This window comes from Perca flavescens, chromosome 6 (assembly GCF_004354835.1).
Source record: "Perca flavescens isolate YP-PL-M2 chromosome 6, PFLA_1.0, whole genome shotgun sequence".
Taxonomy (NCBI): domain Eukaryota; kingdom Metazoa; phylum Chordata; class Actinopteri; order Perciformes; family Percidae; genus Perca; species Perca flavescens.
The window spans coordinates 28,389,247-28,401,581 of record NC_041336.1 but is presented as its reverse complement, the minus strand read 5'-3'; the positions used below and the strand labels follow the sequence as shown (position 1 = coordinate 28,401,581).

Sequence of the window (12,335 nt, the reverse complement as noted above, 5' to 3'; positions counted from 1 at the left end):
GACAACACAAGGGTTAACAATCAAATTGCTTCAAATGGCCACTTCCAAACAATAGCAAAAATAATTCAAAACACAGGAGTCAACATCAGCTCATCATCTTTTATTTGAATAAGTGACAGATACCAGAAGAGAAAATACAAAGTCTAGAATTGTTTCTAGCCTAAAAAAAAAAAAAAAAAAAAAAGTACATTGTGTAAAACTGCTGTACAGGCAACCAGATCCTAACTGTAAAATCTTACAACTTTCCATTGCATCCTCCCTTTTGCGGATCCTCATTCCTAGTGTTTGAGGGATACTAATGAAGTGCAGTCAGGATAATAAAGGGAAAACTACCAATCTCCAAGGTGAGTAACCAAGACCAAAGCTCTTTCCTGTATTTAATAACTGCTAGCCTCATTACCATTTTAATTTTTAGCTTTTTGTTAAACCAGAGGCCATTTTGCCAAAATGGTTACAAGCAATCGAATTCTGAGTAAATATAAAACAACCGTGCTGGATTTTCAACAAAGAAAATAGAAGGATTCAATGAAAGACTTGAGATTTCACTTATCAGAGCCCACATTCCTTTTCATATGCACAGCAGCCAACTGTCACATTTCACAGTATGTTTCAATAAATCAAATTAGTTATGTGATAACATGAGTTTGCCACCTCAGAGCCATTGATGGAGTTTAGTCTATGCAATTGTGAGTGGCAGCCAGATTAGCTGCACACATAAGACCTAGGCCTGGGCATTATCCTAAACAGGTTGTCTGATCCTGCCAACTCACATTAATAATCTTGAATATAGTGACGTTATGGCTGGCATTCCTATCATGTTTTCAGGTCAAAAACACTATCACTGTTAACAAAATGTGGCCAAAATACCTGAATAACTGACAATGTGTCATGAGACTGTTGGCTGTTGTGCTTTTATGTCATGAAATGTATCCAGAAAGCCCCGTCACAGGGAGGGCGTGTTCACGCAATAGCTGCCAGGTAGTCTTTCACCTCCGCTGGGGTGAGTCTTTTGAAGCCGGCCTCGTTGCAGATCCCCACCTCAATGTTCTCCTCTGTCATCTGACCCTCAAAGCTTTCCTGAAACACAAAGATGGGAGAGTGTAAATGATTGATGATGTAAGGAGATAGATTTCATACCTTAGGTATTTTTATAACAAACACCCTACCTTCAATGTCAAGATGGCTGTATGGATGGCATCTTCCAACTCCAGATCATTGTTATACCTGGGGAACAAAACAAAGTTGTCATCTAGTAATCTGTGAAGTGTGAAGAACAGAAAAACTGTAGGAGTTGAGGGCCCACAGTACCAAACACCTCAAACTGTTCTCACTCATGGTGTACTGTATGTTGTTGTTCTTAAACCATGTCCCAATGACCCAAACCGGGTCAGGGGCTTAATGTTGAAAGATGCCCTTTTAATTAAAAGCCATGCTAGTGCTCATATGACGTAATGAGCCCAGGGCAACACTAATGGCGTTTTTCCATTACATGGTACCTGCTTGACTCGCCTTTTTTGGTTTTCCATTAAAAGAAAATAAGAAATAAAATAAAAACGTCCCCGGTACCTGCTAACAGGTACTTTTTTTTAGGATCACCTCCGTCGAGGTTCCAAGCGAGCTGAGGCGATACCAAAAGGTGACGTGAAAACAGACTACTGATTGGTCGGAGAGAATAGTCACTAATCACTGCATCATCATTGCTAGTGACAGACGGGGGTGTCCTGTGAACAAACCCGCCATTTTTAAATAGTTTAGCCAGCATGTTTTTTTTTTTGCCTCCAGCTTCTTTTTTTCCTTTTTTCAAACAGCCACATGCAGAGAGTCAAAAACAACACACCTTCGACATTGTGTGTGTGTGTGTGTGTGTGTGTGTGTGTGTGTGTGTGTAGCGTTAGTTTCCTGCGTCGTCGCTATGATGACCAGCCACGCTCGCCTCAGGCATGAGGCGGTACTAAATCTGCAATGGAAAATGGACGGGGTACCGCGGCCGAGTCGAGCAGAGCTGGTACTAGCAGTGGGTAAGCGCCATCAATTCACACCTTTTAGGTCACTTGCTGGGAACATGAACCATTAAAATCTGGTTCTACACCCTAGGGCTCATGCAAAACTGAATTACTTTTCCAGGGTTTTCCATTGTAGTGAAGCAGATACTGTACCATCCTGGTTCACTTTCCTTGTGTGACAACTACAAATTACTTTAATTGGATAGTAAAGCTTCAGCACACATTTCAGCCTTCAGTTCTAGAGCACAGTGGGGCTTTATGTCAATCTGCATTAACATTAAAAGTAGACGTATTGCTTTCTTTATGGTTTTTATGTTTACGGTTCTGTCATTGGTATCCATTCAGACTTTGAATGACACCAGTGTTTTTATCATTGAGATAGCCATCATAAACATACAGAGCCCTTATTGTAGGAGATTGGACACCGATTGTCAAGTACTAAGCTCACAATCCAAACATTTTCTGTCCGCAACCGATTTTCTTCTATTCATAAAAACAAGACATGCTTTTAATTGTAAAATCTTACCTTTTTTCAAGGAATGTTTTTCCATTAACGTAGTTCTTTCCCATGGCTGTGGCTTTCCATGCAAAATATGCACCCTGCAAGTTAGGAGAATACAAATTATGCTTTTGACATAGTATCATAAAGACCAGTTTAGTTTATGTGAAAGAATTAAGTATTATTGCTACAGCAAAGGCAGGGTTAGTCTGCTGTCAAAGATTTATTAAAATAAAACAATTACTAAGCTTTGAGCTAGAAAGTAATTGAAGACAAATGTTTTTCAACAAATGAAAAAATGAAAGTAGCACACGTACAGAAGGGTCTGACTGGAACAGGTAGGGGTGGTCTTCATCCCATCCAGCTATCAGCAACGAAACGCCAAATGGACGCACTCCACTGGAGGAAAAAAACAGCACAGATTAAATCTAAATTAAATCCAAATACTAGATAGATAGGTTGAATTCCTCTGAAATAAAAAGGTGATTTGTGTATTTCTGTATACCTACCCAGACTGTGTGTACTCCTGCATTACAGAGGCCACTCTCTGGACAAGCTGGCCTGTTGGGATTGGCTCTTGGTAAACCAGGAAGTACTGTTGTGCCAACTTCCTGGCTCGTCGCACTAAAACCCTGCAAAGACAATACAACTTATTCATTTATCTGTGCATTTGAGGTTTAGTAAGTCAGACAAATGTTGGTGGCGTCTTCTAGATTTCTCACATACTAGGGCTGGGACAATATGCTTTTGTCTCGATTTAATTATTTCACGATACATGGGTGCCTATTCAATTTGAAACGCGATTTTCATTTATTATTCAACAGTATTGAGAATTGCGATTTTCCTTTCCTTCTTTAACAAAAACAAAAGTTGAAGAATACACTTCTAGAGACAATATAACATGAGACATTTCTTAAAACTAATTGTTTTCCAAGACGAAAGCACATCACGTCAGTCGGCCTGACATTTTCTGCTCTCGGTCCGTTTGGCTGGAAACGGATATTTTGTAGTTGCCCTCAGTTGTACCGTATAAAGAGAAAATATTTAGGTCAATCATTGGTAAAAATTAAATAAATAAAAATAATTGATTTTAAAAATAAGCCTAGAAATATTGTTGCTTATGAACATTTTGGAAACATCTTCACATTTTCCCTCTTCAGTGCCTTTAAAATCTGCTGGACATCTCATAGAAAGATACTTTTTCTTCCAAATGCAGAAGGAATCCCCACCTGTAGTCAGGCCCCATGCCGCTGTAGACCATGCCTATATGTTTAGTGATGGGCTCCACTTTATGGACACTCTGCTCATCATACAGAATGGACTTTTGTTTCTTCTCTGTTGCCAGGACAACTCCATTGGAAGCTGAAAATGAAAGACAGTATCACAATTAGCATCTTCACAAATCCTAACTATGTCATCCCATGCATAGCCTTTAAGGATGCTGATGGCTGCTTAGGGTGCTGCACCAGTCTGTAAGTTTGTTCCATTGACTTTGGATAAATAGCAAATCCTTCTAAATATAGCGTATATTACTTTTGATAGCTGTATCACATTTACAAACCAATTTAGTTCAGTTTTTTAAGGTTAACAATCCTGATTATGAGTTCTGAGCACAGAACTAAAGCAATGTCCAAACATAATCCAGTGAAAAAAAAGGTACAAAGCAACGATTTTCAAAAGATATAGGAAAAGAGGGCTTTAACAATTGCAATGTGTTCACTGAGGTATCTGTATGTTTGTATATATAAATAAAATAGATAAATATAAATTAGATATAAATATGTGGTAATAATTTACTTAAAAAAAGTGTGTGTGTGTGTGTGTGTGTGTGTATATATATATATATATATATATATATATATATATATATATATATATATATATATATATTATTAGGGCTGTCCTCGACTAAAGAAATTCTTAGTCGACTAACACTTATACGATTTTGTCGAATAATCGATTAGTTGATTTAATTGACAGAGCTGTGCGCTTTGAGAGTTGGTTAAGACTAGAAAAGCACAATATAAATGTAGTTAATTAACCATCTGTAAAACTGAGTTTCTCCACAATTAATACTGCAATATATATATATACACACATATACACACACACACATTTCTTTGATGTTTTGTTTGGTTTATTTGTGATATGTCTGAAATAAATTTATTCATTATGCACCACTGCCCTCTGCACTTGCCTTTTTCCACATTAAAGTCAGGAGAAATGACTCTGAAGGAGCGGTGATAAATCAGAAATTGTTGCGTTTATGTTAATCTATCATTTACAAATGCATGTCATTTAGCATTATACACCTATCCAGGCAGGGATTCATGTTGCATCCTGTGATAACAATCAGTAATCAAACGAATGTGGTTTATTTTCCCATTTAATAAAAACTTTTGAATTCAAAGCATGACACTAACGTTACTTTTCACAATAATACAAAAATCTTCATAGCCCCGCGATCTATTTTGCTCAGAAACTTACAGTTTACTAAACCACACACATTTACACACACCTTTAATGCCAACTGAGGGTGCTCCGGCTGCTACGGCTGCCAGGGCATATTCAATCTGGACCAGTTTACCCGAAGGGCTGCAGGAAGAAACACATGATGCTACATTACTATTCTGTGAGGAGGAGCAGGAAAATTAACTAAACTAACGTTGTATGCAAATACAAAACCTACTGTGGTTTGCAAATAAACAAGATTTAGTGCGACGATTACCAAAGACAAAACTGAAAGCAAAAGCTAAAACAACCGACTCATCTTAGAGCTAATTTTACGTTAGCTAGCTAAGCTAGTCTCTTTAAAGTTATAGTTAGCATGTAAAACTGACCTGTTCCGGTCTATTCAATAATACGCTCGCAAATACAACAATTTGGCAAGTTTTAAGTCGATATCGGAAGAAAAAAAGTCATTTGGAAACATGTTAACGTTAGCCTACATGCTAGCTAACAGTTAACGTTAACAATGACAGTGCATCAACTACAACGGCCCCTAAAACCTTCTTTTCCTTTACGAATGGTAAACTGTGCACACTTTTTATCAAACTATTGTTCAACAACAGCCCCTACAGGCTGAAAGTTTATATGCTATTTTAAAATTTTATGGCAATTTTGACAAAGTTTACCTAAATGTGGTGAGGGAAAAACTGTAGCCACGTTCCGCCATCTTGTTGTTCTTCTTCTACTCTGTGTTAACTGCAGATTTGCAAATCCACTTAACGGTGTATACTGCCACCCATAGACATAATTATGTCTATGCTGCCACCTATCAACAGTTAAAGGATACATCAACCCTGCCCGTTAATATATTACAGCCATGACCCTGCCCTACAAAGCAAACGTTTAGAAATACTAAATATAAAACAATATATGAGAACAAGCCTGTGGTGTAATAGACCATACGTACGGAAGTTAAAATTGAAGATAAAATTAAACGTAATCTGGACTATTGCTTTTTTTGGAAATAGTTATACACCTGCTAACTCACTGAGAAAGCTGTTCATGCAATACTTATTAATTCTATTAATGATTCACCATCCTACATTATTATTGGACCAATAAACAATGGAATAATGTTGTGTAATCTGTTGGTACAATAAGAGGATTTAGAAATTCATTTGGGTCTTTTTGTACGTGCACTGTAAACTTAATCAAATTATCTGAAAAAAAGAATACAAAAAAATATTTAAATCCTTTCTCTACATGTATCTATTGAAATACTTTTTTTTAATCCTAAAAACACATTTTAAAATAGAAATTCATTAATAATCAGTATGTTCCAATTGAATGACAAAGTAACATTAGGCAAGATATCGGAAAATATAGTTTAGAACTATAACTAAGAGATAATAACTGGATGCAAAAGCTTTATTTAGTTCAGACTATTATGAAAAATAGCTCATAGAGCACACAGGATCTACTTGGTTTGGAGAATTTACTTGGAAAGCGTTTTGTTGAATTACTCTAAACCGAGGGAGTAGCAGTATTGAACCATGGACGTATTATATATAACCTGCACTAAAGAGTGAAGTTTAGACAAATGGCCGCTAGACGGCAGTACGAAGCCTACACCTATTTTGCCTGCCGGAAATTAAACAAAAGAAGTATATTTTGTTGTCGCTGTTTGATGACGTAGCAAACGTCAGTGACCGTGAGCTGTTTGCTGACATGCTGGACGGGAAAGAAGCGTGCTGACAACCAAAATGATGAATTTAGCCGCTTTAGTGCACAGCCTCAGATGCTCTTTGCTACACATTGAAAGCAGACTTCTGCAGGCGGCCGGACTAGACAGACAACTGGGTGAGTTTACTGACTGGAGCTCAGGAAGGCTGCTAACATTATTGCTAATCATGGTAACAAGCCCTGTCCCTGGCTGACCGACTGACTGACTGACTGACTGACAGACTGACTGACACACAAATACGTACATTTCATCCAAAGTTTAAATACGCTACCTTTGTCTACCACCTGTGTTTGATTGTCGTCTTACCTCAGCTGCCTCTACATTTGCATCTGGTCATGCTGAACTGATTGACTGGGGTTGCAGTAAATAGCAGTTAGCCTACAATGATTTCCCTGTGTGCAGCTCCAGCGCTGGCAGTGAGTGGCCCCAGCCTCCTGCCTCAGCTCACCGGGGAGGAGGAACGTGGTGAGGAGCAGCAGGGCCCGGAGCAGCCTCCCGGCGTCCTCGACGGCATCCTGTGGATGGCAGCACCGAAGAAGAGACGTACTATAGAGATCAACCGCACCAGGAGGAGAGCGGACAGCAAACTCCTAAAAGTCCAGGTACACTTTGGATCCTCTTAAAGGGTCGTATTACCCATTAACCTAACGGATTGTTGTCTTACTTAGAGAGTTGCCTACTGTCCGCAGTCAGTGATTAATATTCCTCAATAACTTTGCTCTACATCAGATCATACGCTTAATAATAAAATAAGAGCCGTTTAGAATTTTTTTATCAATATACATGTAATCAATCACAATTATCTGCACAACTTTGTTGTGAACAGTCTAATTGAGAAGTTGTTCAAGAATTGTATGCCTCAGCATACCAAGGGCATATTTGTTAATAACAAGGGGTGCAACTCTCTTAGAATTACAGATGAGATTGCACACTTCAAATTCTCTATAATTTATGCTTTTATCAGTGTACAATTCTGTTTAACATGATTTGTTATCAATATCTGACCTAAGTAACAGCAGAACATTTTTAAATAGAACCAAGATAAGTAACATCCCCAGTAGAGGCAGGCTGGTATTAGCGGTTGATATTAGCTGCTCATTAGCTGATTGCACATATATCAGCATTGGTTTATAAATTGGCCAATAAGTAACAAGAAATTGCTGTATAGAAAATACCAGATATGTCAGAAGTCATTTAGAAACGGTCTTGCCATTACATTGTTTGACCCACAGTTTCTCTGTCTCTCTATCTCTCAGCCCAACATCGAGCCTTGTCCAGAGTGTGGCCACTTGAAGCAGAAACATATCATGTGTGGCTTCTGTTACGCAAAGGTTTGCAGGGAGACGGCTGTGATTCGTCAACAGATAAAAGATATGGAAGGCGGCCCCCTGAAGGCCCCGACTGTGGAGACTGTCGTCCTGTACGAGGGTGAAACACCAAGTCAGCAGGACAAGGACAAGAGGATTGTGGAGAGACCAAGGAAGAGGCCTGCCTGGTTCAGCTACTGAAGCCAAGATATTAATGCTGTGTGTGATACATACCTTGAGTTTGACACAGGTCTGGTCAGACACGGATTCTTTTTATTATGTAGTAAACAGCATATTTTATCCAGTCTGTTATTCAGTAAATGGGGAGGCTTATTTATCAGTTTTGCTTCCACAAACCACTAACATAAAGGGATTGTTTGATCAGCACTGATACCAGGAACCGTGATAAATACAGGCGCATCAGACTTACGTTATGTCTGTGAACATACTCTGGTATATATCATCGATGCGAGGCACATCATGGTATCAGACAGCTTTTTTTTGTCATTGGTTCAACCGTTTGTCATATTTTTGACTGAGATAAATTTACTGTATATTTGAATGTTTGAATAATAAATTCATTATTTGAAAAAAAAAGAATCATATATACTTTGTTTGTTCACCTTTTAAAAATAACGTTTTAATAGCTCATATTAAACGACCTATCAAATATCATTCGACATTAGAGCACTTGATTGTAGAATTGCCTCCTCGTGATGGAAAACCTTTTGCCACTTCTAAATGTGAAGAGATGCGTTTTTTGTTTACAAATGTACATTTGTGTTGCCCCAGCAACATCCGGATCCAACATCAAACTGAATCCGTGTAATAGTGGCTCTTGTGTTGTGGGAACAGACTGTTTTTGCTGGGATGAGTCCAGCATACCTTACACTGCCTCCGTCACTCTATCATACACCCTCCGATTCAGTTTCACCCTCACGCTTTGATGAAACGTCCTCCTGACAGCACAAGTAATCTGTGTATCTGTGTCAAAATATTAGATATTCACATCTTTAAATGAGTTGTGAACTTTCATAAGAACAGAATTAAGTCATTGAAAGGTCAGGAATTTAGTGTGGAATCAAATTACTTTTTAAGTAGCTCCACATACAGAAGTCCAGCAAGGTACTGGCCTCCAAAACCTTATTTCACATGCATCAATTATAACTAAAATAAAAAGATACTGGAAACACATCTGTTGAGCTCGGAACTCTGCATAAATCTCTCATTTATTCCACGCTTCCAGACAGTATAGAATAATGACTGATTGCCGTCAGCTGTTTCCTTCCTCAGACATGTGGTCTATGTGAGAGACATCCGAGGAGCTGGAGGATATTTTCTTTGACCTGATGCAATGAACCCTGGATCATTCAAGCAGATTAGTCATTTCATTCTTCTGTCAACACAAATATGCACTTACAGTATGGATGTAAACCCATTTCCCTAAACCTATACTCGCATGCACATGATCAAACCCACACCATAATACCAAGAATCCAAAGGTACACTGTGGTAAGTTGAACAAGATCAGATTGTTTGGATCATTTAAGATGATTTTTTTTTAAGATGACTTCTCTTTTTATCTACAGAACATGATACAACACAAATGAGTTCAACAAATGAAATCTGTGGGTTCATATGGTTGACTCGTGTCATTTTCAAATAAAAACCATCCCTGGAGCGAGGACATTCACTAGATTCACTACAAAGTGATGCAGTGGAGTAAAAATAGAAACAAGGCTTGGTATTTAAGACATTGCCAAACAGACTACTTGGTACACACACTGATGATAACACATGGTTTGATCGCTTGTTCTATCCATCTCCCTTAAGTTTTATGCAAGTAAAGTTAGACAGAAGTTGGTCTTGGTACATGCTCACTTTTTACACACACAAGTTACGGACATTCACACCCTCGACAAAATCCCACCATGCACTGTGTGAGCAGGGGAGGCTGCTACCTGCTGAACTCCTACTGTGATCTTCAGGAGGAAAACCAGTGGAAGAAGGAGAGCTACCAAGCATGCTGGCTGAGCCTGGTCCTTGAAACGAGACCACAATACAAGTAGGTTGCTCTCACTTGACATTCTGCTTAGTTCTAGATGATGTTTTGTTTGAATCACTGCAATTCACGTTGTGTTTGAATAGTGTGTGATCTATTGTGTTATGGTGAACTTTGAGAAGTATTTGTAGATTTGTAGACCGTGTGGTGCTGAGTATGTTGTGACAAGCAGCAGGATAGATGGTAAGGGACAACAGAGCAGCCCATGCACTCATGTTTTTACTGTAAACACATGACATGGACATGTTGTGGAGGGTAACATCCAGAGGGATTGGCTTACAGTAGGGCTGAAAACTGCAGCAGCACTGCCTTGTTTTGGATTGAAAATTTCAGGCAAGTTACACTTCATGACCTCATCCTGAGCAGGGATGTCATTGCAGGTGACCACTAAAGGGAAACACCTGTAATATGTCATGTGATGTGGTCAAAAAATGTGACCGGCTTTAAAGTTTTAACTAACAAAGAGCAGAGAAGCAGCAGGCTTCTCCTTGAGTAATTCAGTGTGGATTTAGCCCTATTGTCTATACTATGCAAAGAATGTGAAAGAGATATGATCACAGCACCACTCTTCTTTAGTGTATTACAGAGAGCCAGTGCCTGAATTGGATCAAAAAAAGTTGCCAGTACACTAATTCAGCAGTTACATTAAATGATCATTGCATGTGTCTTGGATATATTTATATTCATAGGTATATCTTGTAGGGGTGACCCCGAATAGTGGACTATTCAGCGATTCGATCTAAGGCGCCTGATTTGACTACCAATCTCACAGTAGAGTCGTCACAATGTCTGAAAATGTTGCTATGAAACATAAATATAAATATCAGCCTATTAATAAAACTTATAATAACAATTAGAAGTAAGTGTACTCAGGGCGCAATGGTAGCTCACCTGGTGGAGCGTGCGGCCCATGTACTAAGGCTCAGTCCTTACCGCAGCGGCCGAGTGTTCGAGTTCTTTGCTGCATGACATTTCCTCTATCTCCTCCCTTTCCTGTCTTCAGCTCTCCTATCAAATAAAGGCCAAAAATGCCCAAAACATAATCTTAAAAAAAAGAAACAAACAAGCGTACTCATGGATAGAAATCAGAAGTACTCAGTACTTGTAAGTACTGGTGGCCCATTTCAGGCACTGCAGTGAGTCGATTAAAAATCCTACATCTGATGTGTGTAATGTGTTCCAGGCTGACACTGTCAGAGACAGACAACATTCGTAGAGAGAGTTACAAGCAGCAGCAGGTGGTCCACTTCATGGTCGAGAGGAGTCTCAGCCAGAGGCTGAGGCTGGGCAGCGACAGCAGAGGCATGACAGAGCACCAGCTGCCATTCTTCAACACCAGCAGGGACCTACATCATGCCAAAACCACCTTTGGGTGCCCAGAACAAAAGCCAGTTATACTAGGGAAGGGGAATAACGGAGTGGATACACAGGAAGTGACTGCAATAACCCAGGACCTCAGCAAGCCAGTCCGAGTGAACTTCAGAGCCTCGAGCCTGATGTCCTCCCCAAGAGAAATCTCTCTAAGGGTGCAGAGGAGGGAGTGAAGCAAGGAGATGGAAGGCATGTAAAGGTTCAGGAAATATAACAAAGCCTTTGTACTTGTAATGTGCACACTGGTAATATTGTATATTGTGTAACTATCTAAAGAAAAATAAAAATGGTATCTCCTGATGATATGCCTCATGAGTATTGTTTTTATGTATGTAAAAATATCTTGATATTTTAGTATCATCCAAACAATGACTGTATAAAATATATTTTTTTTTACAATCTATGCATCCAAACAAAAGACCAAGACAGAAAATGAATCTTGTATTCTTCTTCCGAGGAGTGTTAACTTATTTTATAAGAGATTGACTAGATTTTCTCCTAATTCAGTTACCAAATTATAATCTTTAAGACGGTGGAATAATGCTGAATTGATGAATCCATAAATCATGTGCAATACTTTGCAAATAAAATGTAATGGTATACTGTATTGTAGATATAAACACATTCTGACACAGATTCTTTACAATGGTTGTGGACTATGTTTGTCATTGTCAGTGATTTCCATACCTTGCAAAGCTTAGTGAAACCGTGTCTGGAACCTCCGACTCTTTTTTTACATGGCATTGAAGTTGATTAAACTGTCCTGTGAAAATACAACTAATAACTTGACGTACATGTGCTATGTTATGGTTGGGACTATAGAATCAGAATGAGTGTTATGTAATGTGCCACTTGTTTCCATTTATTCCTGTTGCATACTGTTTTTTTATGTATGTATTAT

General features: G+C 38.8%; 3 protein-coding genes across 3 annotated transcripts; 2 read left to right on the top strand and 1 right to left on the bottom strand.

The window, feature by feature from the left end:
• Positions 1–84: 84 nt before the first annotated feature.
• psma2a (proteasome 20S subunit alpha 2a) lies at positions 85–5,767 on the bottom strand. Its single transcript, XM_028580038.1, has 8 exons — positions 5,637–5,767; positions 5,021–5,097; positions 3,732–3,864; positions 3,012–3,134; positions 2,820–2,901; positions 2,530–2,603; positions 1,167–1,224; positions 85–1,077 (listed from the first exon to the last, which is right to left on the bottom strand). Exons 1-8 carry the CDS (start codon positions 5,675–5,677, stop codon positions 961–963), a joined length of 705 nt encoding a protein of 234 aa, XP_028435839.1. The 5' UTR covers positions 5,678–5,767; the 3' UTR covers positions 85–960.
• An 850-nt stretch (positions 5,768–6,617) lies between these two features.
• On the top strand, positions 6,618–8,453 carry mrpl32 (mitochondrial ribosomal protein L32). Its single transcript, XM_028580865.1, has 3 exons — positions 6,618–6,810; positions 7,097–7,296; positions 7,951–8,453. The coding sequence occupies exons 1-3, from the start codon at positions 6,714–6,716 to the stop codon at positions 8,200–8,202; spliced, it is 549 nt and encodes a 182-aa protein (XP_028436666.1). The 5' UTR covers positions 6,618–6,713; the 3' UTR covers positions 8,203–8,453.
• An 837-nt stretch (positions 8,454–9,290) lies between these two features.
• Positions 9,291–11,735, top strand: zmp:0000000930 (telethonin). The gene is made up of 3 exons (XM_028580579.1): positions 9,291–9,513; positions 9,591–10,066; positions 11,247–11,735. The coding sequence occupies exons 2-3, from the start codon at positions 9,933–9,935 to the stop codon at positions 11,605–11,607; spliced, it is 495 nt and encodes a 164-aa protein (XP_028436380.1). The 5' UTR covers positions 9,291–9,513; positions 9,591–9,932; the 3' UTR covers positions 11,608–11,735.
• Positions 11,736–12,335: the final 600 nt, after the last annotated feature.

Coding starts and splice junctions, on each gene's coding strand:
- mrpl32 (XM_028580865.1), top strand. CDS start 6,714: ATGATGAATTTAGCCGCTTTAGTGCACAGCCTCAGATGCTCTTTGCTA. Junction 6,811..7,096: donor CGGACTAGACAGACAACTGG/GTGAGTTTACTG, acceptor CCCTGTGTGCAG/CTCCAGCGCTGGCAGTGAGT. Junction 7,297..7,950: donor GCAAACTCCTAAAAGTCCAG/GTACACTTTGGA, acceptor TCTATCTCTCAG/CCCAACATCGAGCCTTGTCC.
- zmp:0000000930 (XM_028580579.1), top strand. CDS start 9,933: ATGCACTGTGTGAGCAGGGGAGGCTGCTACCTGCTGAACTCCTACTGT. Junction 10,067..11,246: donor GAAACGAGACCACAATACAA/GTAGGTTGCTCT, acceptor AATGTGTTCCAG/GCTGACACTGTCAGAGACAG.
- psma2a (XM_028580038.1), bottom strand. CDS start 5,677: ATGGCGGAACGTGGCTACAGTTTTTCCCTCACCACATTTAG. Junction 5,098..5,636: donor TTTTCCCTCACCACATTTAG/GTAAACTTTGTC, acceptor TTCTTCCTGCAG/CCCTTCGGGTAAACTGGTCC. Junction 2,902..3,011: donor CAGGAGTACACACAGTCTGG/GTAGGTATACAG, acceptor TTTTTCCTCCAG/TGGAGTGCGTCCATTTGGCG.